General features: G+C 45.4%; 2 protein-coding genes across 2 annotated transcripts; both read right to left on the bottom strand.

The window, feature by feature from the left end:
- Nucleotides 1-2554: 2554 nt before the first annotated feature.
- mblac1 (metallo-beta-lactamase domain containing 1) lies at nt 2555-5277 on the bottom strand. Its single transcript, XM_067971846.1, has 2 exons — nt 5170-5277; nt 2555-3551 (listed from the first exon to the last, which is right to left on the bottom strand). The coding sequence occupies exon 2, from the start codon at nt 3210-3212 to the stop codon at nt 2556-2558; it is 657 nt and encodes a 218-aa protein (XP_067827947.1). The 5' UTR covers nt 3213-3551; nt 5170-5277; the 3' UTR covers nt 2555.
- Nucleotides 5278-8005: 2728 nt separating this feature from the next.
- cnpy4 (canopy FGF signaling regulator 4) lies at nt 8006-24140 on the bottom strand. The gene is made up of 6 exons (XM_067972179.1): nt 23991-24140; nt 21057-21183; nt 18815-18911; nt 17834-17956; nt 17313-17430; nt 8006-11322 (listed from the first exon to the last, which is right to left on the bottom strand). Exons 1-6 carry the CDS (start codon nt 24109-24111, stop codon nt 11141-11143), a joined length of 768 nt encoding a protein of 255 aa, XP_067828280.1. The 5' UTR covers nt 24112-24140; the 3' UTR covers nt 8006-11140.
- Between the last annotated feature and the right edge of the window lie 1399 nt (nt 24141-25539).

Here is a 25539-nt window from a genome sequence, read left to right as displayed (position 1 = left end):
ATATGGGCCAAAGGCAGGTATATGGAGTTAGATCACAGATCAGCCGTGATCTTATCAAATGGCGGAGCAGGCACGAGGGGCTGAATGGCCTACTCCTATTCCTATGTTCCACCCCCTTGTATTCCAGCCCTCTTGAGATAAAGACCAACATTCCATTTGCCTTTTTAATTATTTTTTGTACCTGATCACTAGTTTTTAGTTATTTCTGTACACGGACCCCTAAATCTCTCTGCTCTTCCACAGTTCCTGGCTTCTCGCCATTTGGAAAATACTCTGATCTGTCTTTCTCAGGTCCAAAGTGGATGACCTCACACTGCCCCACATTAAACTCCATCTGCCATTGTTTTGCCCACTCATTTAATCTATCAGTGTCCCTTTGCAACTTGCTGCTCCCATCTGCACTATTTACTGTACCGCCTAACTTAGTGTCATCGGCAAACTTAGATGTACGGCTCTCTTTTCCTTCATCCAAGTCATTTATTAAATACAGTGAAAAGCTGTGGGCCCAGCACAGATCGCTGGGGGACAGCACTGGTCACAACCTGCCAATTGGAGTACCTACCCATTTTATCCCTACTCCCTGTCTCCCACCTCCTAACCAATTCCCTGTCCAAGCCAATAGGCTGCCTCCAATTCCACACACATTCATTTTTGTCAAGTCTCTTGTGTGGAACTTTGTCGAATGCCTTCTCGAAGTCCATATAAATAAAATCCATATCTACCTCCCTTATCTACCAGGTTAGTTACCTCCTCAAAGAATTCAACTCGGTTCGTTGGACATGACCTACCCTTTACCAATCCATGCTGGCTTTCTCTGACCAGGTCATAAATTGTCACCACCAAAAACTTCTCCTTTTAGAGACTGAGTCACACCAATATACAAGTTACAATTCACTATTTATATTAAAGTTTACTGTTTAAAAGATCTCATCTAAATAAGTTACATATTTATTGAAAGTCAACAGCAGCCCTTTGGTCTACCTGAGACTGGTACAAAGGTACCATTTCCTGTCATCGATCCACAAAGAATGGATCTACTCACTCTCTAATGTAAATATCCCAGCGTGTCGTAATGTTCTCGGCCACTGTTACTCACTGACATCTTCACGAGGGCCACAAACCCAACCAGTGCCTTTTGCTCAGGGCTGTTCTCAACAATGGTGACCTCAGTGATGGGACATCAAGCTGTAGTTATAATTAGTACTTCTTACATAGTGAAACATTCCAAGAGCAGCTTCACAAAAGAGGGAGGCTAATGGACACCACACAGGAACTGGGAAGTTAGGAGGTGACCCAGGGGCTAGGTCGTAGAGCTAGGTTTCGAGGAGGCTGTTGAAGGTGGAGGGATGCAACAACAAGGAGGAGGGATGCAACAACAAGGAGGGGGTTTACCGAGAATTGCAGAGGGCGGGGTAAAATGGCTGACATGCTGTACCACCAGTGATGGAGCAGGTGTAGAGTGGGACACGTGGGAGGTCCAGGCTCGAAGGGTGTGGGATGGAGGAAGTTGCAGGGGGGAGCGTTGCTCCACCTACAATTCCCCTCAGTTCCTGACTTTAATCAATCTCATCCCTTGTCGACAGTTACTAAGTGGAGACCAGGCTCTCCCCCCACTCAAAGAAAGTGGGGAAAAGAAATCTCGATAGTTCTATTTTAACAGCATCCTTTTCGCTTGGCAAGTAGTCCGTGCCAAAATCCCCAACCCAAATTCTTCAGCTCCCTTCTCGGCAACCTCCAGAGTCAATTCCACGAGGCATCGGTCCGTACTGCAGCTGAACTCGTTTCTGCCACATCCTATTTATTTCCATCTCGCCACGAAAATAATTAAAACTTGATGAACTGTTTTATGTTGGAACTGATGGAACATTTCATCATGAGATTAACCTGAGCAGATAAGGTGGCAAAGCATTTTACATCTTCATGATTCAACAGGAACAGAGGATGACTTGCTTTTTACTAGGTTGGTAGGCAGCCGTAGTCTGTAGAAGTCAGTTTGTACGTTTCCCCACAGGTGCTTTAAGGAGGGTCTGAAAGCATCTGTAGAAAACTTACAAAGCTGCCGACCAGTCTCCCTTGAACTGTCATTACCGTACTCACCACTGTGTCCCCAACATCTGAGTCATTCTCACATACCCTTGTGTTCAAATCCTTCCATGGCTCTCGCCCCCTCCCTATCTCTGTAGCCTCCTCCAGCCCTACAACCCTCCCAGATCTTAGCGCTCCTCCAATCCTGGCCTCTTGCACAGCCCCGATTTCCTCCGCTGCACCATTGGCGGCCGTGCCTTCAGCTGCCTATGCCCTAGCTCTGGGGTATTCCTTCCCTAAACCTCTCTTCCTTGAAGTCACTCCTTAAAACCTACCTCTTTGACCAAGCATTTGGTCACCTGTCCTAATATCTCCTTTTGTTTGGTTGGCCTCATGGTCCAGGCTTAAGCAAAGAATGGCCACTTGTATGAGGACTACCACTATCTATGTAGCTGTAGCCGAGCACAAGTCAGCACCTTCAGGAGACAAGGTAAAACTAGGGGGGAATAAAGACACAAGACTCAGTTGCTTCACAGAACAGGCTCATATTCCTTTATTACTCTGAAGGGTGCCCCATGTCCGGGAATAATAACATCAGCCACGTCCTGCACTTTATCTCTGTGCTTGGCCTGCAACTCGGGGTTTTCACTCAGGAGCTGCCAGCTCCCATCATCACCTTCTCTTTCAAACAAATCTCCAGCCACCACCACAGTGCCCTCCTCTGTGCCCCTCACTAGGACACTCACGTCACTCCCACAGTGGCCGGGAGTGGCAAAGACCTCGACGTAATCATCAATTTTGAAAGGGAGACCCTCTCGAAAATCGTGGCTAAGGTAGACGTCCCTCTTGCAGATGTCATAAGACACAATGAAGGTGGCCTCAGGGAACAAGTTGAGGTTGCCGACATGATCGGAATGCCCATGGGTGCAGACCACAAACGAGATGTCTTTTGGCTCGAGGCCATGCGTTTCCAAGTTCTGTAATATAACTCCCTTGTCCCAAGGATTCCCAGTGTCCACTAAAATAACCTGCTGTCCTTTAACCAGGGTTATTGAACCATCTGCTTTCATGTTGCCATCTTTGTCTGTATAAGCGTAGCCCTCTTTAACCACAAAGACTGAATAAGGGTTTCCATGAATGACTGGTGAGCCAATAGGCTGTGTCCGAATTTTTAAGGTGACACTCATCGTTGTACAGCGGCTCTGGATTCCAGCGGCGACTCGGAGAAAAATTAGAGCCTTAGACGGCTTGAAGAGAATCCGTCAAACTCAACCCGAGGGGTGCAGAGAATCCGTCAAACTCAACCCGAGGGGTGCAGAGAATCCGTCAAACTCAACCCGAGGGGTGCAGAGAATCCGTCAAACTCAACCCGAGGGGTGCAGAGAATCCGTCAAACTCAACCCGAGGGGTGCAGAGAATCCGTCAAACTCAACCCGAGGGGTGCAGAGAATCCGTCAAACTCAACCCGAGGGGTGCAGAGAATCCGTCAAACTCAACCCAACAGCTGTCAAGTGTCACTTCTTATCCTGCTTGAAGACAAAAAGGGCATTGAAAACCAAATAAATTTGCTGCTCCAAGCTGAACATATTTATGTTTAAATATTATTTAAGATTTGTCATAAAAGGTGGAGGAGGAGGAAGAGAAAAAAAGAGGGGGGAGGTGGAGGAGGAGGAAGAGGAAAAAGAAGGGGGGAGGTGGAGGAGGAGGAAGAGGAAAAAGAAGGGGGGAGGTGGAGGAGGAGGAAGAGGAAAAAGAAGGGGGGAGGTGGAGGAGGAGGAAGAGGAAAAAGAGGGGGGAGGTGGAGGAAGAGGAAAAAGAGGGGGGAGGTGGAGGAGGAGGAAGAGGAAAAAGAGGGGGGAGGTGGAGGAAGAGGAAAACGAGGGGGGAGGTGGAGGAGGAGGAAGAGGAAAAAGAGGGGGGAGGTGGAGGAGGAGGAAGAGGAAAACGAGGGGGGAGGTGGAGGAGGAGGAAGAGGAAAAAGAGGGGGGAGGTGGAGGAGGAGGAAGAGGAAAAAGAGGGGGGAGGTGGAGGAGGAGGAAGAGGAAAAAGAGGGGGAGGTGGAGGAGGAGGAAGAGGAAAAAGAGAGGGGTGAGAAGGAAGAGGAGGAAGAGAAGAAAGAGGGGGGAGAAAGAGGAGGAGGAAGAGGAAAAAGAGGGGGGAGGTGGAGGAGGAGGAAGAGGAAAGAGGGGGGAGGTGGAGGAAGAGGAAAAAGAGGGGGGAGGTGGAGGAGGAGGAAGAGGAAAAAGAGGGGGGAGGAGGAAGAGGAAAAAGAGGGGGGAGGTGGAGGAGGAGGAAGAGGAAAAAGAGGGGGGAGGTGGAGGAGGAGGAAGAGGAAAAAGAGGGGGGAGGTGGAGGAGGAGGAAGAGGAAAAAGAGGGGGGAGGTGGAGGAGGAGGAAGAGGAAAAAGAGGGGGAGGTGGAGGAGGAGGAAGAGGAAAAAGAGGGGGGAGGTGGAGGAGGAGGAAGAGGAAAAAGAGGGGGGAGGTGGAGGAGGAGGAAGAGGAAAACGAGGGGGGAGGTGGAGGAGGAGGAAGAGGAAAAAGAGGGGGGAGGTGGAGGAGGAGGAAGAGGAAAAAGAGGGGGAGGTGGAGGAGGAGGAAGAGGAAAAAGAGGGGGGAGGTGGAGGAGGAGGAAGAGGAAAAAGAGAGGGGTGAGAAGGAAGAGGAGGAAGAGAAGAAAGAGGGGGGAGAAAGAGGAGGAGGAAGAGGAAAAAGAGGGGGGAGAAGGAAGAGGAGGAAGAGAAAAAAGAGGGGGGAGGAGGAAGAGGAAAAAGAGGGGGGAGAAAGAGGAGGAGGAAGAGGAAAAGAGGGGGGAGAAAGAGGAGGAGGAAGAGGAAAAAGAGGGGGGAGGAGGAAGAGGAAAAAGAGGGGGGAGAAAGAGGAGGAAGAGAAGGGAGGGGGGAGAAAGAGAAAAGAGGGGGAGGTGATGCTCCCCTTGAAGGGCGCAGCCATGTGCCAGAGGTCCGGGAGAGGAGGAGGAGGGGGGAGGGTGAAGAGTAAATTGAAGCCGCCGCGCGGTGAGGCCTGAAGACAAACCTTAAAAACACTGACGGATTATTCCATAAATAATCAGTAAAATATCCCCCGGGACCGCCCGCCTCTCCCCCCGCGGCCCCGACCCTTTCCTAATCAAGTCCCGCACTGACCTGAAGTGATGAAGCGGGTCCGGCCCTGTGCTCACTCCCCGGCCGGGTCCGGCCCGCTGTGTAGAGAGTGGCGCCGCCCGCCCGCCTCACAGGGGAATCCCAGCAATAAAATCTCCATTAATAAACCAGCAGCTCGGGGCCCGCCCGCCCGCTCATTTTATTAATTATGGACCAAACAGGACCTTGGTGGTTCTCATGGTGCTTAAGTTTAACAACTTGCATCTGTACAGAGCCTTTAACATAGTGAAACACATAAAATAAAGACTTATTTCTATAGCCCCTTTAACATAGTGAAACACATAAAATAAAGACTTATTTCTATAGCCCCTTTAACATAGTGAAACACATAAAATAAAGACTTATTTCTATAGCCCCTGTAACATAGTGAAACATAAAATAAAGACTTATTTCTATAGCCCCTTTAACATAGTGAAACACATAAAATAAAGACTTATTTCTATAGCTCCTTTAACATAGTGAAACACATAAAATAAAGACTTATTTCTATAGCCCCTTTAACATAATGAAACACATAAAATAAAGACTTATTTCTATAGCTCCTTTAACATAATGAAACACATAAAATAAAGACTTATTTCTATAGCCCCTTTAACATAATGAAACACATAAAATAAAGACTTATTTCTATAGCCCCTTTAACATAATGAAACACATAAAATAAAGACTTATTTCTATAGCTCCTTTAACAGTGAAACGACACATTAAAGAAAGACGTATTTATATAGCGCTTTTAACACAAATAGTCACATAAAATCGACAGAAAACTTGGAAGTGTAGTAAATAGTGAGGAGGATAGTAGTTGACTTCAAGACATGATGTGGAGATGCCGGTGATGGACTGGGGTTGACAATTGTAAACAATTTTACAACACCAAGTTATAGTCCAGCAATTTTATTTTAAATTCACAAGCTTTCGGAGATTTTCTCCTTCCTCAGGCAAATGTTTTCTCCTTCCTCAGGCAAATTTCTCCTTCCTCAGGCAAAACATTTGCCTGAGGAAGGAGAAAATCTCCGAAAGCTTGTGAATTTAAAATAAAATTGCTGGACTATAACTTGGTGTTGTAAGACTTCAAGACAGACAGACAGGCTGGTGGAATGGGTGGACACGGCCGTTGACATTTAACAGAGAGAAGTGCGAAGTGATACATTTTGGTAGGAAGAACAAGGAGAGGCAATATAAACTAAAGGGTACAATTCTAAAGGGGGCGCAGGAACAGAGAGACCTGGGGGTATATGTACACAAATCTTTGAAGGTGGCAGGACAGGTTGAGAAAGCGGTTAAAAAAGCATAAAGGATCCTGGGCTTTATAAATAGAGGCATAGAGTACAAAAGCAAGGAAGCTATGTTGAACCTTTATAAAACACTGGTTTAACCACAACTGGAGTATTGTGTCTAATTCTGGGCACCGCACTTTAGGAAGGATGTGAAGGCCTTAGAGAGGGTGCAGAAGAGATTTACAAGAATAGTTCCAGGGTTGAGGGGGCTTTAGTTATGTGGATAGACTGGAGAAGCTGGAGTTGTTCTTAGAGCAGAGAAGGTGGAGAGGAGATTTGATAGAGGTGTTCAAAATCATGAAGGGTTAAGATAAAGTAAAGAGAAACTGTTCCAATTGGCAGAAGGGTCGAGAACCAGCGGACACACATTTAAGGCAAAAGATTGGCAAAAGAACCAAAGGCGACATGAGGAAAAACTGATTCACGCAGCGAGTAGTTAGGGTGGTGGAAGCAGATTCAAGTGTGGCTTTCAAAAAGGAATTGGATAAGTACTTGAAGGGAAAAAATTTGCAGGGCTACGGGGAAAGAGCAGGGGAAATGGAACTAACTGGATTGCTCTTACAAAGAGCTGGCATGGGCTCGATGGGCCAAATGTCCTCCTCCTTCTGTGCTGTAGCCATTCTATCAAAAGAAAGACGCATTTATATAGCACCTTTAACATAGCAGAACTTCCCAAGGCGCTTCACAGTTGCATAATTGGACAAAAATTGATAGATTTTTGTTGGGTAACGGTATTAAGAGTTACACAGAGCCAAGGCAGGTAGATGGTGTTAAGGTACAGAGATCAGTTATGCTCTAATTGAATGGCGGAACAGGCTCGAGGGGCTGAATTGTCTACTCCTGTTCCTATGCTTCCCACGTGACCCTGCCCTGGGTATGAAGCACGTGCGTTTCCTGCACTTTTCCCTCCGCTGTCTGACGCTGGGCCATGGTTCCACAGGTGCTGACAGTACACAGATACCTCACCCACACTGCGAGCCAGATCCGGCAGGGTTATTCCCTCTTGCCAGAACACCACAACCAAGCCCGATAAAGGTGGCTGCCTTTTTGTTTTGGCATGGGCAGAGGTCTGCTCGTGCAGGGCCGAACAGATAAAGGGTCCTGCACAGAATGGCAAATGAATGCAGTTGTGCATGCAGGCAGCTCCACTCTCCCCTTCCAACATCAAAATTACTGGGGCAGCTAGCTCCAAAAAGCCCAGTCGTTGCAAGTCCAACGCTGCCCACACTTTCCAGGAGGGCATTGAGCCCAATTGTAGCATCCCCACTGCGCCCAAGCTGAGCAAAGCTAACTCAGCACCGATCAAACCTGGGACCCCACTCGTTCTGCACGAGGCAGTGAATTTACCAACTGAGCTATGATACAAGCAGGATCATCACATCACCTGTGAGAACCAGACAATATTTTGCATCTAAATGTGCACTTCATAAAATCTATTGTGTTGGATTTCATTACAATAGATAGTTCTCCTTCTTTATACAATACAGCTGCCTGTAAGATATCATCGTGATATCTCAAATAATTAGATTCCGACTCTGGTATCAGCAGTCAACTTTCTTTATTTCAGATATTAATTACAATAGACAGGCAGACAGTACATACATCCATGTGTCTACAAGCAAGCAGCTCACTGGGATAACCCTGTCCTGCAGTTCTCACCTTTGGCCAAGTACTTCAACGACAGTGGATTCTGAAAGAGACCCTTTTTAAAAAATCTATATTTTAAGTATAAACATATTTAGAAACACTGAACGTATGAAACGAATACAATATAAAACTCCTGCAGCTATAACAGCTATTTTAAAAATGTAACAGAAAATAGTACATGCTGCAACTTGGGACTAAAAGAGCCGAGCTGCGTTTAGCTGGAGCAGCACGAGCTGGCAGGTTACATGATGATAGCACAGGCTACCTTGTGATTCCTTGAAGTGATATCTTAAGAGCCAAGAGAGCATTGTGCTAACCCAATCCACCAACCAGTTCGCCAGGTCAATGAGGTATATTACGGACCCACAGGATACCTGCCTCTCCACACAGTTGAGGTGTACGGTATTAAAAAGTGTGCAATCATTTCATCCTCCTTCAGCTTACTGGAGATTCAGGTAAAGGGGGAGGGGGCGTAAAGAATGTGATTGATTAGTCTGACAAACTAGTGAGTTTTCAAATAGGTTAGCAAGGCACAGACCATGATGGCAAAAGATGCTATCCCCAATAGTAGTGGACACTTAAAAAAAAAATCAGCATCTAAACAGACCAACCCATCTGATGGTGAATTATACTAGTGTTATAAAGTGTACCTGCTCCAATCACAGAACGAGGCCGTTTGGCCCATCTTGCCTGTGCTAGCTCTTTGAAAGAGCTATTCAATTAGTCCCCATAGCCCTGCAATTTTCTCCCCTTCAAGTATTTATCCAATTCCCTTTTGAAAGTTCCATTGAATCTGCTTCCACCGCCCTTTCAGGCAGCGCATTCCAGATCATCATAATTTGCTGCGTAAAAAAGTTTCTCCTCATCTCCCCTCTTTTTTTTGGAACCCCCTTGGTGGTGTCTCCCTGACCCATTCAGCACAACCGGTTACACAAGGTGGGCACTCAGGCAAGAGTAATGTAAACGGCACTGCTTAAAAAATAATCAACTGGAAATCCATAGAGGTGGGGTAGAGATAAGCAGCTGCGTTTCATTCACTCGTTCATTGTATTTATAATAAAAGTGTAGCAGACACTCAATGAACAAACGAAGTCTAGAAACAGCTACAGCTCGAAGTTGAAGGAGGTAGATCTGGATACGTTGCTCTTCATTAACACAATGGAGCTGCTAACACTGAACGATTGTATTGCTTCATTTGCGGTTAGGCAAACACACACTGTATTACCAGTACACTGTAAATAATCTCTCTCTCTTCCTTTACGACGCCCCTTAAAACCTCTCTCTTTGACTAAGCTTTTGGTCACCTGTCCTAATAGTACGAGGCTCGGTGTCAAATCTTGTTTGATGATCGCTCCCGTGAAGCGCCTTGGAACGTTTCACTACGTTAAAGGCGCTATATAAATGCACGTTGTTGTTGTTGTAAATCGACACTTTGCTCCTGAGCGACTGTTATTGCTTCAAAAGGCGAGACTCACCTCAACCCCACATCTAGGAAGTGGATCGAGTGCAGGTTCTGTTCTTTAACAAACCGCAGACGTTCACCCCGTTTTCAAAAATAATTGAAGGTTTTGGCTCTTCTAAACAGTAGATGATTTTAAAATTTTGATTTAAATAGGAGTCTAGGATGGTACTCCTTCCCGCCCACCCAAAACCAAGCCATGTTAAGTTGGGAGGGGGGAAATAAAAAAAGTATCTCCTGCTGTCTCGGGAGTTCAATCGTTCACTTCTCCCAAGTACTCGGAAGAGGCAAAGCAGATGCTTTGCAAGTTCGAGTGCACGAGGGAAGGCTATGTTCAGAGGAGCTCCCGGGATAAAAGAGGAGGGTAGAGTTTATAGTGATGGCCGTCCCCAGGGTGCTCCCACGTGCTTCCCAGTGACCAGCTGGCAGAACGTCACTCACCTGGTAAAGTGCATGGTACGGGAGGTCGTGAACGGGCAACACCTAACAAAGGAAGAGTCGTACCCACTTAGAGAAACGCAGGGTCAGTTTGCTCATGACACCGGGGATACACTTTGGACATTAAAGGATGGCTGCTAATTCAATAACTTTATAAAATAAATCATTGGAGTGTCTAACAAGGCTAAAATGCAATGAAGCTATTTGGATTATACCAGAAACTGAGAGGCAATGGATTTGTTGGTTTAACATGGAGTTTGAGCTGATTTGAGTTGCTCTAGCGGAGTGCTTAGGGGCTGACTGTTTACAGAGTGGCCGTTGCAGGATCCTGGGAGGAAGCAGATTCCCTGGGTAGCAGGAAATCTGTACGGGTTTTGTGCAAATTCCTCCCCCCCCCCCCACAGTTTGAAGAAATCGGTTTTACATCTGTACGGGCTGCGCAAATATCCTGGGAAACTGATACAAACCTGTACATATTTCCTGTCAGGCTGGCCCTCACAGCTGCCGAGTGATGCAATGAGAGAGGGAAATAAAAAACACTAATAAAAAAGGTAACTAAAACATATTATAGCATTTGCAGCTCTGGGACAAGCATTAAAACACCCCCAAATAAGTTGGCAGTTTTGCGAGACCCTGACCTGCACTACAGGTCGAGGACCAGAAGATAGGAAAAGGGAGACTGCATATTAGAGAGCCCAAACTTTTCTGTCTTGGTTGCCTGCTTAGCTGCATGGGTCACACATAAAGTTTAAATCCCAAATTAAGTCCCAAACACCTCAAGTCGCTGATACTAACCAATCTTGGCATTCTGATTTAGGATTTATCCACCTATTGAGGCAACAGCGTTTCAGGACAGATCTGTTCCAAGCCTCGAGGCCCACAATACTCAAAACCAGGAATAAGAAACAAAACCACAAATAGGGCTTTGTGAGCTGGAGTGTCAGGGCTCAAGGCTGCGAGTAGTTTGGACTCCCCTGGATTAAGAGAATAGATACAAGAGAGAGAGAGTGTAATGAGGATAAAATGGTCCTCATTGATTATCCTGTTCAGTACGGTTAATCAGTTCCAAGTCAGTCATGGGCAATGGAATGGTTTTCTAATCCAATTTAGTGCGGCGCACTTGCACAACAGGTCAGAGTTCACCAGCATCGTGATGCACGGCTTCCTGTTCAGCCATTTTGTTCTCTTTATCTCCTTCACTGAACTCGTCTTCTGTCGCTGTTTTCTCCTCTTCTCCGTCTGTCGTCCTTATTTTCCCCTCCTCATTTTTGCCCAAATCCCCTTTTTTTCCTTTCCACACTTCAGTCAGGCAATCTGGAAGCAGAGAAAGCCAAGTTCAGAGATAATTAAGTCAACAGTCAGGGAATAAAGTTGCAATGCCATTGGGGTTGCCAACTCCGGATGGACATATTCCTGGAGGTTTCATCACATAACCGCCCCGCCTGGTCATACAGCCTTCTTTTCCACATCTCCCAACATTTTTATAACAAAAAAACAAAAAATGTTCAAAGAAAATGAAAAAAAGAAACAATTCTTTTAATGTCCCTATGATTTTTCTCCCTGGTGTTGCTTGCAGCAGTGTCTTGGAGATTAATCTTCACCTCCTGGAGACTCCAGGGCAATCCTGGAGGGTTGGGAACCCTAAATGCCGTGCAAATTTCAACTTTACAATATTATAAGCAGCGTATACAGAAACAGCTTCTGTCCTTTAAATTGCTATTTAATCAAGCTTTAGAGAAACGGGAATACCTCATGATCAATATACATTTTTTTTTAAAAAGAAAGAGGTACTGATGGTGATACATGGACTTTAATCATTTTCTAAGGTCAGCATGGATGTAATCATCGTTTCCCATTAGTTTCTCCAGTACTTTTTCTCTACTGATATTAATTACTTTAAGTTCCTCACTTTCATTAGCCCCTTGGTTGCCCACTATTTCTCGTATGCTTTTTGTGTCTTCTCCTGTGAAGGCAGATACAAAATATTTGTTTAATGTCTCTGCCATTTCCTTATTCCCCATTATAATTTCTCCTGTCTCAGCCTCTAAGGGACCAATATTTAAGAACATAAGAAATAGGAGCAGGAGTAGGCCAATCGGCCCCTCGAGCCTGCTCCGCCATTCATAAGATCATGGCTGATCTGATCTTAACCTCAAATCTAAATTCATGTCCAATTTCCTGCCCGCTCCCCGTAACCCCTAATTCCCTTTACTTCTAGGAAACTGTCTATTTCTGTTTTAAATTTATTTAATGATGTAGCTTCCACAGCTTCCTGGGGCAGCAAATTCCACAGACCTACTACCCTCTGAGTGAAGAAGTTTCTCCTCATCTCAGTTTTGAAAGAGCAGCCCCTTATTCTAAGATTATGCCCCCTAGTTCTAGTTTCACCCATCCTTGGGAACATCCTTACCGCATCCACCCGATCAAGCCCCTTCACAATCTTATATGTTTCAATAAGATCGCCTCTCATTCTTCTGAACTCCAATGAGTAGAGTCCCAATCTACTCAACCTCTCCTCATATGTCTGCCCCCTCATCCCCGGGATTAACCGAGTGAACCTTCTTTGTACTGCCTCGAGAGCAAGTTTACTTTTGCTACTCTCTTCCTTTTTACATACATGTAGAAGCTCTTACAATCTGTTTTTATATTTCTTGCTAGTTTACTTTCATATTCTATTTTCTCCCTTTTTATCAATTTTTTGGTCATTCTTTGCTGGTTTCTAAAACTCTCCCAATCCTCAGGATACTGTTCTTCGTAACATTATAAGCCTCTTCTTTTAATCTAATACTATCCTTAACTTCTTCAATTAGCCACGGATGAATCACTTTTCCCGTGGAGTTCTTATTTCTCAATGGAATGTATATTCATTAAGAATATTGAAATATCTCTTGAAATGTTTGCCATTGCTCATCAACAGTCATGCCCTTTAATCTAATTTCCCAATGTACTTTAGCCAGCTCACCCCTCATACCCATGTAATTGGCTTTATTTAAGTTTAAGACTCTAGTTTCTGACTTAAGTAACTAAGTCTGGAGGGTCTCCTGCCTCCCTGCAAATATAGGTTGGCCCTCCGTGCGTCCACCTCCTCCATCAAGGCCTCCAATGCGTCACCGACGAACCTCGGTGCACACTCTCTTGCAGGTTCAGCCATTACACTTGTCTTCCACCACCGATTGCATTGATATTGCACCTCCCCTTTAAGAGGTGCTGGCTGCCTTTAAGTAATGCTGGCCACGCCCTACATCGGACCCCCTGCTGATGTGTGCAGCCACTCAACAGCGCAGGTAGCGCTGGCTGCACGCAGAAATCATGGAGAGGATCCGGCAGCACGAATCTCAACAACCGGGCACGGGTTAATTGTTATCCAATATAACCCCCATAGTCTTCTGTCTTATGAAGGAACTAAACAGAAGTCTTGGACAGTGAGGGGCTTTATAGAGGGTGTAGGGAGAGATCAGGCAGCTGTGAAGTGACTTTATTTTGGTGAATCAACTGTTATTTTTTGTAACCACCGGGCAATCAGTTGTGTTTTTTCTCCAGCTGTTGTTTTTCGTGTTCTACTTCCGCTTCTTCCTGTGCACCTTCATGCTTCTTCATGCTGTGGAGCTGCAGGAGTTTCCCCTCATTGTGAGGTGAGGTGCCTGAAGGTTGGAGGGTAGCAAATGTTGTGCCTTTGTTTAAGAAGGGCAGCAGGGAAAAGCCTGGCAACTACAGACCGGTGAGCCTGACATCTGTAGTGGGTAAGTTGTTCGAGGGTATTCTGAGAGACAGGGATCTACGGGCATTTGGAGAGGCAGGGACTGATTAGGAACAGTCAGCATGGTTTTGAGAGGAAAATCATGTCTCACGAATTTGATTGAGTTTTTTGAAGGGTAACCAAGAAGATAGATGAGGGCTGTGCAGTAGACGTGGTCTACATGGACTTTAGCAAAGCCTTTGACAAGGTACCGCATGGTAGGTTGTTACATAAGGTTAAATCTCACGGGATCCAAGGTGAGGTAGCCAATTGGATACAAAATTGGATTGACGACAAAAGACAGAGGGTGGTTGCAGAGGGTTGTTTTTCAAACTGGAGGCCTGTGACCAGCGGTGTGCCTCAGGGATCGGTGCTGGGTCCGCTGTTATTTGTTATTTATATTAATGATTTGGATGAGAATTTAGGAGGCATGGTTAGTAAGTTTGCAGATGACACCAAGATTGGTGGCATTGTGGACAGTGAAGAAGGTTATCTAGGATTGCAACGGGATCTTGATAAATTGGGCCAGTGGGCCGATGAATGGCAGATGGAGTTTAATTTAGATAAATGTGAGGTGATGCATTTTGGTAGATCGAATCGGGCCAGGACCTACTCCGTTAATGGTAGGGCGTTGGGGAGAGTTATAGAACAAAGAGATCTAGGAGTACAGGTTCATAGCTCCTTGAAAGTGGAGTCACAGGTGGATAGGGTGGTGAAGAAGGCATTCAGCATGCTTGGTTTCATTGGTCAGAACATTGAATACAGGAGTTGGGATGTCTTGTTGAAGTTGTACAGGACATTAGTGAGGCCACACTTGGAATACTGTGTACAGTTCTGGTCACCCTATTATAGAAAGGATATTATTAAACTAGAAAGAGTGCAGAAAAGATTTACCAGGATGCTACCAGGACTTGATGGTTTGACTTATAGGGAGAGGTTGGATAGACTGAGACTTTTTTCCCTGGAGAGTAGGAGGTTTCGGGGTGATCTTATAGAAGTCTATAAAATAATGAGGGGCATAGATAAGGTAGATAGTCAAAATCTTTTCCCAAAGGTAGGGGAGTCTATAACGAGGGGGCATAGATTTAAGGTGAGAGGGGAGAGATACAAAAGGGTCCAGAGGGGCAATTTTTTCACTCAAAGGGTGGTGAGTGTCTGGAACGAGCTGCCAGAAGCAGGAGTAGAGGCGGGTACAATTTTGTCTTTTAAAAAGCATTTGGACAGTTACATGGGTAAGATGGGTATAGAGGGATATAGGCCAAGTGCAGGCAATTGGGACTAGCTTAGTTGTATAAACTGGGCGACATGGACATGTTGGGCCGAAGGGCCTGTTTCCATGTTGTAAACTTCTATGATTCTAAAGTTTGATGCCAGTTCCTGGTGGAACTGGATAGCAGCAAGTTTCAAAGGACTTGCATTTCATTAGCAACTCAGAACATTTCTCAGAAACATCTCAAAGAACTTCACACGCAATGAATTACACACAGGTGCAGTGACTCTTGTAGGCAGCCATTTTGGACACAGCAAGATTCTACAAACAGAAATGAGTTAATGATCGGTAAACCTGATTTTGATGGTTGTGGTCGAGGGAAAAATGTTGCCCAGGACTCTGAGAACTCCTTGCTCTTCTTCCAATGGCACCATTGGATCTTTTACAGCCACTCAGAGGGGCCTCGGTTTAACGTCTCATCTAAAGGGCGGCACCTCTGACTGCAGCATCCCCCGCTGCACGGCACCGAAGTTTTAGACTATACTTTGTGCTGAAGTCCTAGTGTGGGGATTTGAACAGACGGCCTTGCGACCCAGAAGCAAGAGTTCCACCAACTGAGCCAAGCTGACTTTTCATGTTATAAAAAGTGTGGGGAAAACAGGTGCAGACATGAACAGGCTCAATTGCACATCATAAGAACATAAGAAATAGGAGCAGGAGTAGGCCAATCGGCCCCTCGAGCCTGCTCCGCCATTCAACAAGATCATGGCTGATCTGATCCTAACCTCAAATCTAAATTCATGTCCAATTTCCTGCCCGCTCCCCGTAACCCCTAATTCCCTTTACTTCTAGGAAACTGTCTATTTCTGTTTTAAATTTATTTAATGATGTAGCTTCCACAGCTTCCTGGGGCAGCAAGTTCCACAGACCTACTACCCTCTGAGTGAAGAAGTTTCTCCTCATCTCAGTTTTGAAAGAGCAGCCCCTTATTCTAAGATTATGCCCCCTAGTTCTAGTTTTACCCATCCTTGGGAACATCCTTACCGCATCCACCCGATCAAGCCCCTTCACAATCTTATATGTTTCAATAAGGTCGCCTCTCATTCTTCTGAACTCCAATGAGTAGAGTCCCAATCTACTCAACCTCTCCTCATATGTCCGCCCCCTCATCCCCGGGATTAACCGAGTGAACCTTCTTTGTACTGCCTCGAGAGCAAGTATGTCTTTTCTTAAGTATGGAGACCAAAACTGTATGTAGTATTCCAGGTGCGGTCTCACCAATACCTTATATAACTGCAGCAATACCTCCCTGTTTTTATATTCTATCCCCCTGGCAATAAAAGCCAACATTCCGTTGGCCTTCTTGATCACCTGCTGCACCTGCAAACTAACTTTCTGATTTTCTTGCACTAGGACCCCCAGATCCCTTTGTACTGCAGTACTTTCCAGTTTCTCGCCATTAAGATAATAACTTGCTCTCCGATTTTTCCTGCCAAAGTGCATAACCTCACATTTTCCAATATTGTATTGCATCTGCCAAATCTCCGCCCACTCACCCAGCCTGTCTATATCCCCTTGTAGGTTTTTTATGTCCTCCTCATTCTCTACTTTCCCTCCCATCTTTGTATCATCTGCAAACTTTGATATGTTACACTCGGTCCCCTCCTCCAAATCGTTAATATAGATTGTAAAGAGTTGGGGACCCAGCACCAACCCCTGCGGAACACCACCGGCTACTGGTTGCCAGTCCGAGAATGAACCATTTATCCCAACTCTCTGCTTCCTGTTAGATAACCAATCCTTCACCCATGCCAGAATATTACCCCCAATCCAGTGATTCTTTATCTTGAGCAATAATCTTTTATGTGGCACCTTGTCGAATGCCTTCTGGAAGTCTAAATACACTACATCCACTGGTTCCCCTTTATCCACCCTGTACGTTATGTCCTCAAAGAACTCAAGCAAATTTGTCAGATATGACTTCCCCTTCGTAAAGCCATGCTGACTTTGTCCTATTAAATTATGTTTATCCAAATGTTCCGCTACTGTCTCCTTAATAATAGACTCCAAAATTTTACCCACCACAGATGTTAGGCTAACTGGTCTATAATTTCCAGCCTTCTGCCTACTACCCTTTTTAAATAAGGGTGTTACATTAGCAGTTTTCCAATCTGCCGGGACCCTTGCCGAGTCCAGAGAATTTTGGAAAATTATTACCAAAGCAAATCCTGCCAAAACTCAGTGTCCAGACTCACACGTGGGCTACCGGTGCCAATGGAACTGTATCACAGCAAGCAGCCAACACCACAAGAGGAGGAAAGGGCAGAATATGGTCAAAAGCATGCACACCGGACTGACCTTGGTCATTCTTTCTCAGCACATGGCCCGCACACAGAAACCTCTCCAGGTGTAGGTCCTGATGGTGAAAGTACCAGTCCTCTACCACCTCCTCGTACCGTTCCAACATGTTCTCACACTAAAAGGAAAAAGATCAACAGGTGTGGTATCGGGTTCATTATCCTTCATTGCATTGTAACTAAGTACCATTCAACCCAACTGTAGTTAGCTGATCCTAACTCAGGGTGTTGGCCTCAGCCCCATTTAATTGATGGTAGATTGGCCAGGATTCCCGCTCCTGATTGCTATCCCGTGATCCCTGTTGGAAAGTGTACAGGCACGGATTGCAGGTGAGGAGAGGATGATGCTCCCTCCAGTTGAATAGTCTGACAGCACTTGTTGCCACTACTCACATGTGGAGATTGACCAACTGGGCATGGTACCAGTGCCCATGGAACTGCTAATGCCCTCAGTAGAGAAAGGAGGGAGAGAGACAAATGGTCACAAAAAAACCCACATAAAATTGTGCAAGAGCCATTTACCTGTTTTTTCAAGTCCGTGACCTCGGCTGAGGGCTCGTCCCACATTTCGAATGGAATCCCCAGCTCCACTTTGACACCTTTGTTTACCAGGTTCTTCAGGGTCATCATCGTCTCACTAGTGCCCTGCAAACAGCAATACCAAAAGCTCAAGGGGCACAGCACAGGTGGCCATCAGCTTTCCCACAGCAGGCCTTCCCTGCTATTGATACCAGTTACACTTTTATACACACACGTTATACCAGTGAAGGTACAGCGCACGCACAGTTATACTGATGAATGAGCACACACAAGTTATACTAGTGGGGACGCACACCACGCACACACTCTTTTCAGTTACATCAGATTACGTTGTTGTTTTTACTGTTATATTTCATTCATTATAATTTCCAAATTTAACTCATAGCATTATTATTTTAATGAAATTGCATAATTGTGATTTTGCTTTTTTTAAAAACTGTATAAAACATCTTTCATGGTCTAAATCATTTCAGAATGTCCCCGATTAACAGCGGGTTAGCGTGGTCCAGATTGCAAGGCAATGGGTTTGAGCAGCGCAGGCAAAATACACCACAGTGTCATTGAGTGGACACAGTGCAGGATACAACAGCACATTCAGCAGCTTCCTCTGGGCATCAGGCAGACCAGGGACTCGCCGTACAGGGAGACCAACGGCACGCTGTATCCTCCGATTCACCCTGGCCAACGGGTATTAAGATTTCCATGGAAGTACGCCTCAGAATACAAGACATAATTCCAACCATCCGCCCTGTTCCTATTGTCCCAGTGCGCAGTTTTGGACTCGGCAACCCCATATCCAGCCACTACCCAAAGCGTCGGCCAGCTGTGGAATGTGTGGGCAGCCGGGCTCAGCCAGACTGTGCACCCACACGATCACAGATCCTGCACATCCCTTCTACATCGAACTGTTTGAGAACGTATACACTCGCTGGTGTTTTTGCTTTCAAAAGTATCTCGCTTTACCTTTGCATATCTTAAGCTTCCAGGTCGCTCTGCGTGTACGCTGTATTGCAGGATCCTTTCGCAGATATTATCCATGGCATCCGCAAGTCGAGTCTCGCTATTAAAACAGGAGAGTCATTTGAAGTAAATAAAAACTCCTAACTTTGTGGAACCCATTACCACATGGAGTAGATGAGGTGAATAGCACAGATGCATTTAAGGGGAAGCTAGATAAACATGAGGGAGAAAGGAATAGAAGGATATGCTGATAGGGTGAGATGAAGAGGGGTGGGAGGAGGCTCGTGTGGAGCATAAACACCAGCATGGACCAGTAGGGCTGAATGGCCTGTTTCTGTGCTGTACATTCTAACTTTGCTGTGGAGACCAGGGCCTTGTTCAACAAAAAAATGTTTGAAGTGGTGATACTCTCACCCTCAAGTCTGCACTTTTATTCATGGCTATCGAATCTGAAACAAGAGAGAGATGCAGGCTGCAGGGTTAGAGTTGGCCTGTTGAATGTAAACATGTAACACCTGGAGATGTCAGAAGTAGTCTGAAAATGTTCAGAGCTCGTTAATCCCAAAGGCTATTTTCCCCCTGAAAATTTTCAGTTTGAAGTCTGAATTTTTCTACAAAAGCTGTAAATGCCACAGTCTTAAAAAGGTTTAACACTAAGAGTTGGTAGTTTGAAAGTCCTTTTATGGTGTAATTTGGGTTATTTTGAAAACAGTTGCCTTGGATTTTTGACTTGCACCTGCTGGAATGATTTGCTTGTTTAAGCCATTTTTAATCATCTCCCCACTCTTCAGTCTTCAATCTTTTTGTGCCATGTACCAGCTCCAGACAGAAAGCAAAGCAAAGCAACCCGCTCCCATGCCTCTCCGTGCAATATTCTACAGCCATCCAGCAGTAGTCTTTCTTCCCTGTGAGCCAACAACCAGCCACTTCTCATCACCCCATCAAACTCAAAACTTACTATGTGGCAAATTCCCAGCACCAGCCAACATCCTTGCAGTCTACAGCACAGCATTTTGAAGGGATTGGAAAAATGCAGTGCTCAAAGTGGGGAGAAGGCAGAGCCAAATGAAATGACCACATTTGGGAACTTGGTTTAAAATCATGGCTGCACACCAATCATAGAATGGTTACAGTGCAGAAGGAGGCCATTCAGCCCATCAAGCCCATGCCAGCTCTTTGTAAGAGCAATCCAGTTAGTCCCATTCCCCCGCTCTTTCCCCGTAGCCCTTCAAATTTTTTCCCTTCAGGTTTTCAATCCAATTCCTTTTTGAAGACCACGACTGAATCTGCTTCCACCACCCGTCCAGATCATAGCTACTCGCTGCGTAAAAATGTTCTTCTCATGTTGCATTTGGTTCTTTTGCCAATCACCTTAAATCTGTGTCCTCTGGTTCTCGACCCTTCCGCCAATGGGAACAGTTTCTCTTTATTTACTTTATCTAAACCCCTCATGATTTTGAACACCTCTATCAAATCTCCTCTCAACCCTCTGCTCTAAGGAGAACAACCCCAGCTTCTCCAGTCTATCCACGTAACTGAAGTCCCTCCTCCCTGGAACCATTCTAGTAAATCTTTTCTGCACTCTCTAAGGCCTTCACATCCTCCCATAAATGTTTTCCTCAATTTCCTCTGTTCACCCCCCCCCCCCCCCCCCATAAATGTGATAACATTTCTTGGGGTGTGAGGCACTCTCCAATACCTCACCCAAATGCCCCTTCTTCACGTGTGAGTATCACCGTCGAGCCCAATCCCGTCTTGCCCCAGTTGAAGTCAGCTAACCGGGAATCGAATCTGGAACCTTGTGACCTCTTCAGTCACCTTAACCTTAAAATCTGGAAAGTGACACCGAAGCGACCCGGTCACATTACTTTACTTCACGATGCAAGCACACCGCCGTCTCGCCCAGCTTAGTGGTCGTGAGGAGGGAGTTCTTGTTCTAAAAGCAGATCAGCAAGGCCACAAAAAGTGGCTCTACCACCACTGGCCAAATGGAAGTTGGCCCAGTTACTTTGAGGAAGTCCTGCTGAATGTAAGAGATCCATGTGTCAGCTGGAGTTGCCCTTACGTCTTAGTACTACACCAGGCTGTCCCTTTATCCATTAAACTATAAGGATAGCTATTGGGGAAATTCTTTTGGGCTAAAATTGAAAAGGATAAAGCACAGAACAACAGAAGCCTGAAAACAAAAGCATAAACCACAAGAGCAGGCGGGTGTACCAACAGTAGATTATTGTCCAATACTTACGAGGTGTTGTACTTGATCTTTCTCTTCCTTTTCCCACTGTCCAGCACTTCCCCAAGCTCCAACACTTCCTTGGAACGTTTGGACTTGTCCAGTGCGGTCTGCAGCTCGACTGTCAGGAACTTGCATACTTTACACACGAGGAAGAAAACGGGAGTTAGGAAAAGCTGAACGATGCAATAAGATGTTTCAGTTGGACTCTAGTCCCTTCACAAAGTCATGCTTACGGTTTGAAATACTCGTCCACTGTACACACAGCTCATGGTGCATCACCACCGCCTAACAGGAGGCACGAGCCACTGCAAGAAGATAATTAAAACCCATCTTGAGCTCGGCAGGATGATCCCAACATGTACCATTCCTGACAAATGCTTTCCCCTTTCACTTCATACTGATTCAGTGCTTAAATTGTGGAGTTCTCACCATGAAAAATTTACTCTTAAAACAAAAAAAAAATCAGATGCAAATTTTTTAGTTCAAAATAATTACAGAACTATTAAAGAAGGACTTGCATTTATATAGCACCTTTCACCACCTCAGGACATCCCAAAGCGCTTTACAAATAATTAAGTACTTTTGAAATGTGGTCACTGTTGTAATGTAGGAAACGCATCAACCAATTTGCACACAGCAAGATCAGGACATCAGGGAGAACTCCCCTGCTCTTTTTCGAAAGTGCCGTGGGATCTTTTACTTCTTTCAACTGAGGAGGCCTTTGTCTCATCCGAAAGGCAGCACCTCCGACAGTGCAGCACTCCCTCAGTACTGCACTGGGAGTGTCAGCCTAGATTTTGTGCTCAAGTCTCTGGAGTGGGACTTGAACCTACCACCTTCTGACTCGGAGTCAAGATAGTGCTACCCACTGAGTCACAGCTGATACTCCTTGGGTCTGAAATTTGCTTTTGGTTCAGAAAGGAGAAAAAAATTACTGCAGCAAACTTTATTTGGATTCAGTGAGCCAGAGAATATGGTTTTGTAACAATAGGGGTATTATGGAATGTAATGTATGGGGCTACTGATTTGTGGCAACTGAACAGTCAAATTTTGTTCCGTTGAAACAACAAATTTGAAGGGGAAAGCATTACTGGAAGCATGACAGGAAATGTATGCTATACACAAGACTTAATTGTGTTGATAGATGTAAGATTTTTGATCTATGTAGCAAATATAGCACAGAAACAGGCCATTCGGCCCAACTGGTCTGTGCCAGTGTTTATGCTCCGCACGAGCCTCCTCCCACCTTACTTCATCTCACCCTATCAGCATGTACTGTCTGTCAACGATTATTATAAATTCATCTGTCCATATTCATAATGAAAAACTGGGAGGACTAGGAGATACAAGTATGAATAACAAAAATAGAGCTCGGTTAGACGCTAGGAAGTATGTTTTTCGCGGAGCGTTGTCTATCTCTGGGATGAGTTGCTGGTACATGCAGTGAGAGTGTGGGTTGCTGTAAGGGAGCTGCACGTGTTCCTGAGAGTGGTAAATATCTCCATGTAAAGAAGATAGGTCTTGTCAGCGAGGGCTAATGTCATCTGTCATCGTGATCTCCTGCAACCTGATTGCCTTTGGCCTTAAATTGACCTAAAGTTTATTTTTCTCTGTATTTCTGCCTCTCCCAGGAGATTGCGTGACTGTGAGAGGGGTGAAGGTTATTGTCTTTAAGTTACACCATGCCAGGATAGATCAGCCTCGATGGACCAGCTGGTCTTTTCCTATTATGTAACTGCTTATGTAATCTTGTCATGCTGTTGTAGCACCACCACTGGCAGAATGTATAATTACAGCGTGACAAGTTTACATAGGTAGGTTTCATTATAAATATGGACATAAGAATTTATAATGGAAATATGAAATTAAGGGCAAAACATAAGAATTTAAAATGGGGACTGAATTGAATTTGGACATCCTGGTCCGAATATCCCATGCATCTAACCTTGCTTCACCTGAAGACTTCATTTGGGTCATGACTTCCCAAGTGCAAGGCCACAAGATTCTAGTACTCAAATATCTGAATATATGGTTCATAAATATGGAGGCGCCAACATTTAGAATAGACCCTGTTTATGCCGAGGACTGTATTCAGAGCCTCAGCAGCAAACACTGCAACAACAAAGTATCGAGTTGTACACAAATCACTTTGGGGCGCCTTTGAGATAAGTGTGAAACATAGGAACAAGAGGAGGCCATTCAGCCCCTCGAGCCTGTTCCCGCCATCCAATTAAATCGCGGCTGATCTGCATCTTAACTCCATCTACCCGGCTTGGTTCCGTAACCCTTAATACCCTCGCCTAACAAAAATTCTTATGTTTTGCCCTTAATTTCATATTTCCATTATAAATTCTTATGTCCACATTTACCTGAGGAAGGAGGAAGTCTCCGAAAGCTTGTGAATTTAAAATAAAATTGCTGGACTATAACTTGGTGTTGTAAAATTGTTTACAATTGTCAACCCCAGTCCATCACCGGCATCTCCACATCATAACAAAAATCTATCAATCTTGGTTATGACATTTTCAATTGACCCCTCAGCCTCAACAGCTTTTTGCAGGAGAGTTCCAGATCTATGTCCACTACCCTTTGTGATAAGTAATACCATGATGGATAGATAATACACATTTTACAATTATAAATCTCACTCCTCCCAACAATTCATTATGCTTTGACAACTCTGCTCCAAACAGCCAGGTTATATTTTTGCAATTATAAATCTCACTCCTCCCAACAATTCATTAAGCTTTGACAACTCTGCTGCAAATCTTTCCAAACAGCCATTATTAGAATGGGACCATTGGCCCCGCCGCCATTTTGGATGCTCCGTTGCTATAGGCAACAGTCCAGGCCCTTCTCCCCTTTCACCCCGCCGCTCCCCGAGGACGACACGTCCGCATTTTAAAACCCACTCTGACCGGCTCGATAACGGCTTCTCCTCACCTTCGCACTTGGTGGGCAGCCTCTCGTCGTCGTCCTCCTCCGCCGCCGCTCTGCCGCTGCTGCTGCTGCTGCTGCAGCCGAGCAGGGAGACGAGAAGCAACCGCGCCGCCACGACCAGCATCTCGGCGTCCGGGCTCCCTCCGGCTCGAGCTGGCAAACGCCGCTGCGTCACCGCGTGCGTGAAAAGTTGACGTCACCGCGTTGCAGCCGCCGAAGTCGGAGGTAGACCTCAAATCCGCTGCGCTGATTGGCTAATGGAGCAATTTAAATCTCCCGCTCGCTGGGATTTTTTTTTTAACCTTAAAGCGGAAGTGCAGCAATTTTGACAACTGACATTTCGAAGCTCATGGTGCATGAAAAAATGTACATTAGGGGCTATAATTATAAGATAGTCACTAATAAATCCAATAAATCAAGGGGTATGGGGAGAGAGAGGGAATATGGTATTGAGATAGAGGATCAGCAATGGTCATACTGAATGGAGGAACAGGCTCGAAGGGCCGAATGGCCTACTCCTGCTCCTATTTTCTATGGGGGATTCAGGAGAAACTTCTTTACTCAGACAGTGGTGAGAATGTGGAACTCGCTACCACAAGGAGTAGTTGAGGCGAATACCATCGATGCATTTAAGGGGGTAACTGGATAAACACATGAGGGAGAAAGGAATAGAAGGATATCCTGATAGGGTGAGATGAAGAGTGGGGGGAGGAGGCTCGTGTGGAGCATAAACACTGGCACAGAGCAGTTAAGAATAAGAAAAAGGAGCAGGAGTAGGCCATAACGCCCCTCGAGCCTGCTCCGCCATGCAATAAGATCCTGCCTGATCTTCGACCTCAACTCCACTTTCCCGCCCGATCCCCATATCCTTTGATTCCCTTAGAGTCCAAAAATCTATCGGTCTTGAATATATTCGACGACTGAGCATCCACAGCCCTCTGGGTTGGAGAATTCCAGATTTTCACCACCCTCCTCATCTCAGTCCTAAATGGCCGACCCCTTATCCTGAGACTATGCCCTCTAGTTCTAGACTCTCCGGCCAGGGGAAACAGCTTCTCAGCATCTACCCTGTCAAGCCCCCTCAGAATCTTATATGTTTCAATGAGATCACCTGTCATTCTTCTAAACTCCAGAGAGTATAGGCCCATTCTACTTGATCTCAGTTGGGCCGAATGGCCTGTTTCTATGTTGTAGACTCTGTGTAATTCTATGTAAAGACTTTCACTGCACTGCCTGTTGATAACATTGTGATATTTGCCTTTTCCCTATCCCAATTGGCAATGTTTTCTCCCCATATCCCAAAATGTTATTAAAAAGTTGTTCATTAAAAAAAAATCCCCTCCTCTCCTTCACTAAGACAGATGCCCTTTGGCACTTAATCCACATGGCCATTCCTCATACATGACTCTTCATTCTGTCCTCAAACAATGTCCATACACTTTCCAACAGAGGTCTTGGATGTCAATCAGCAACAGCAATCGTATTGCCAGCAGTGCCGCCCTGGGTGAGATCAGCTAATTCAGTACAGACTGTGGGTCACACCTAGACTGTT

Source organism: Heptranchias perlo, chromosome 35 (assembly GCF_035084215.1).
Source record: "Heptranchias perlo isolate sHepPer1 chromosome 35, sHepPer1.hap1, whole genome shotgun sequence".
Classification (NCBI taxonomy): domain Eukaryota; kingdom Metazoa; phylum Chordata; class Chondrichthyes; order Hexanchiformes; family Hexanchidae; genus Heptranchias; species Heptranchias perlo.
The sequence above is the reverse complement of the archived record's forward strand: the minus strand, read 5'-3'. Positions and strand labels throughout refer to the sequence as shown.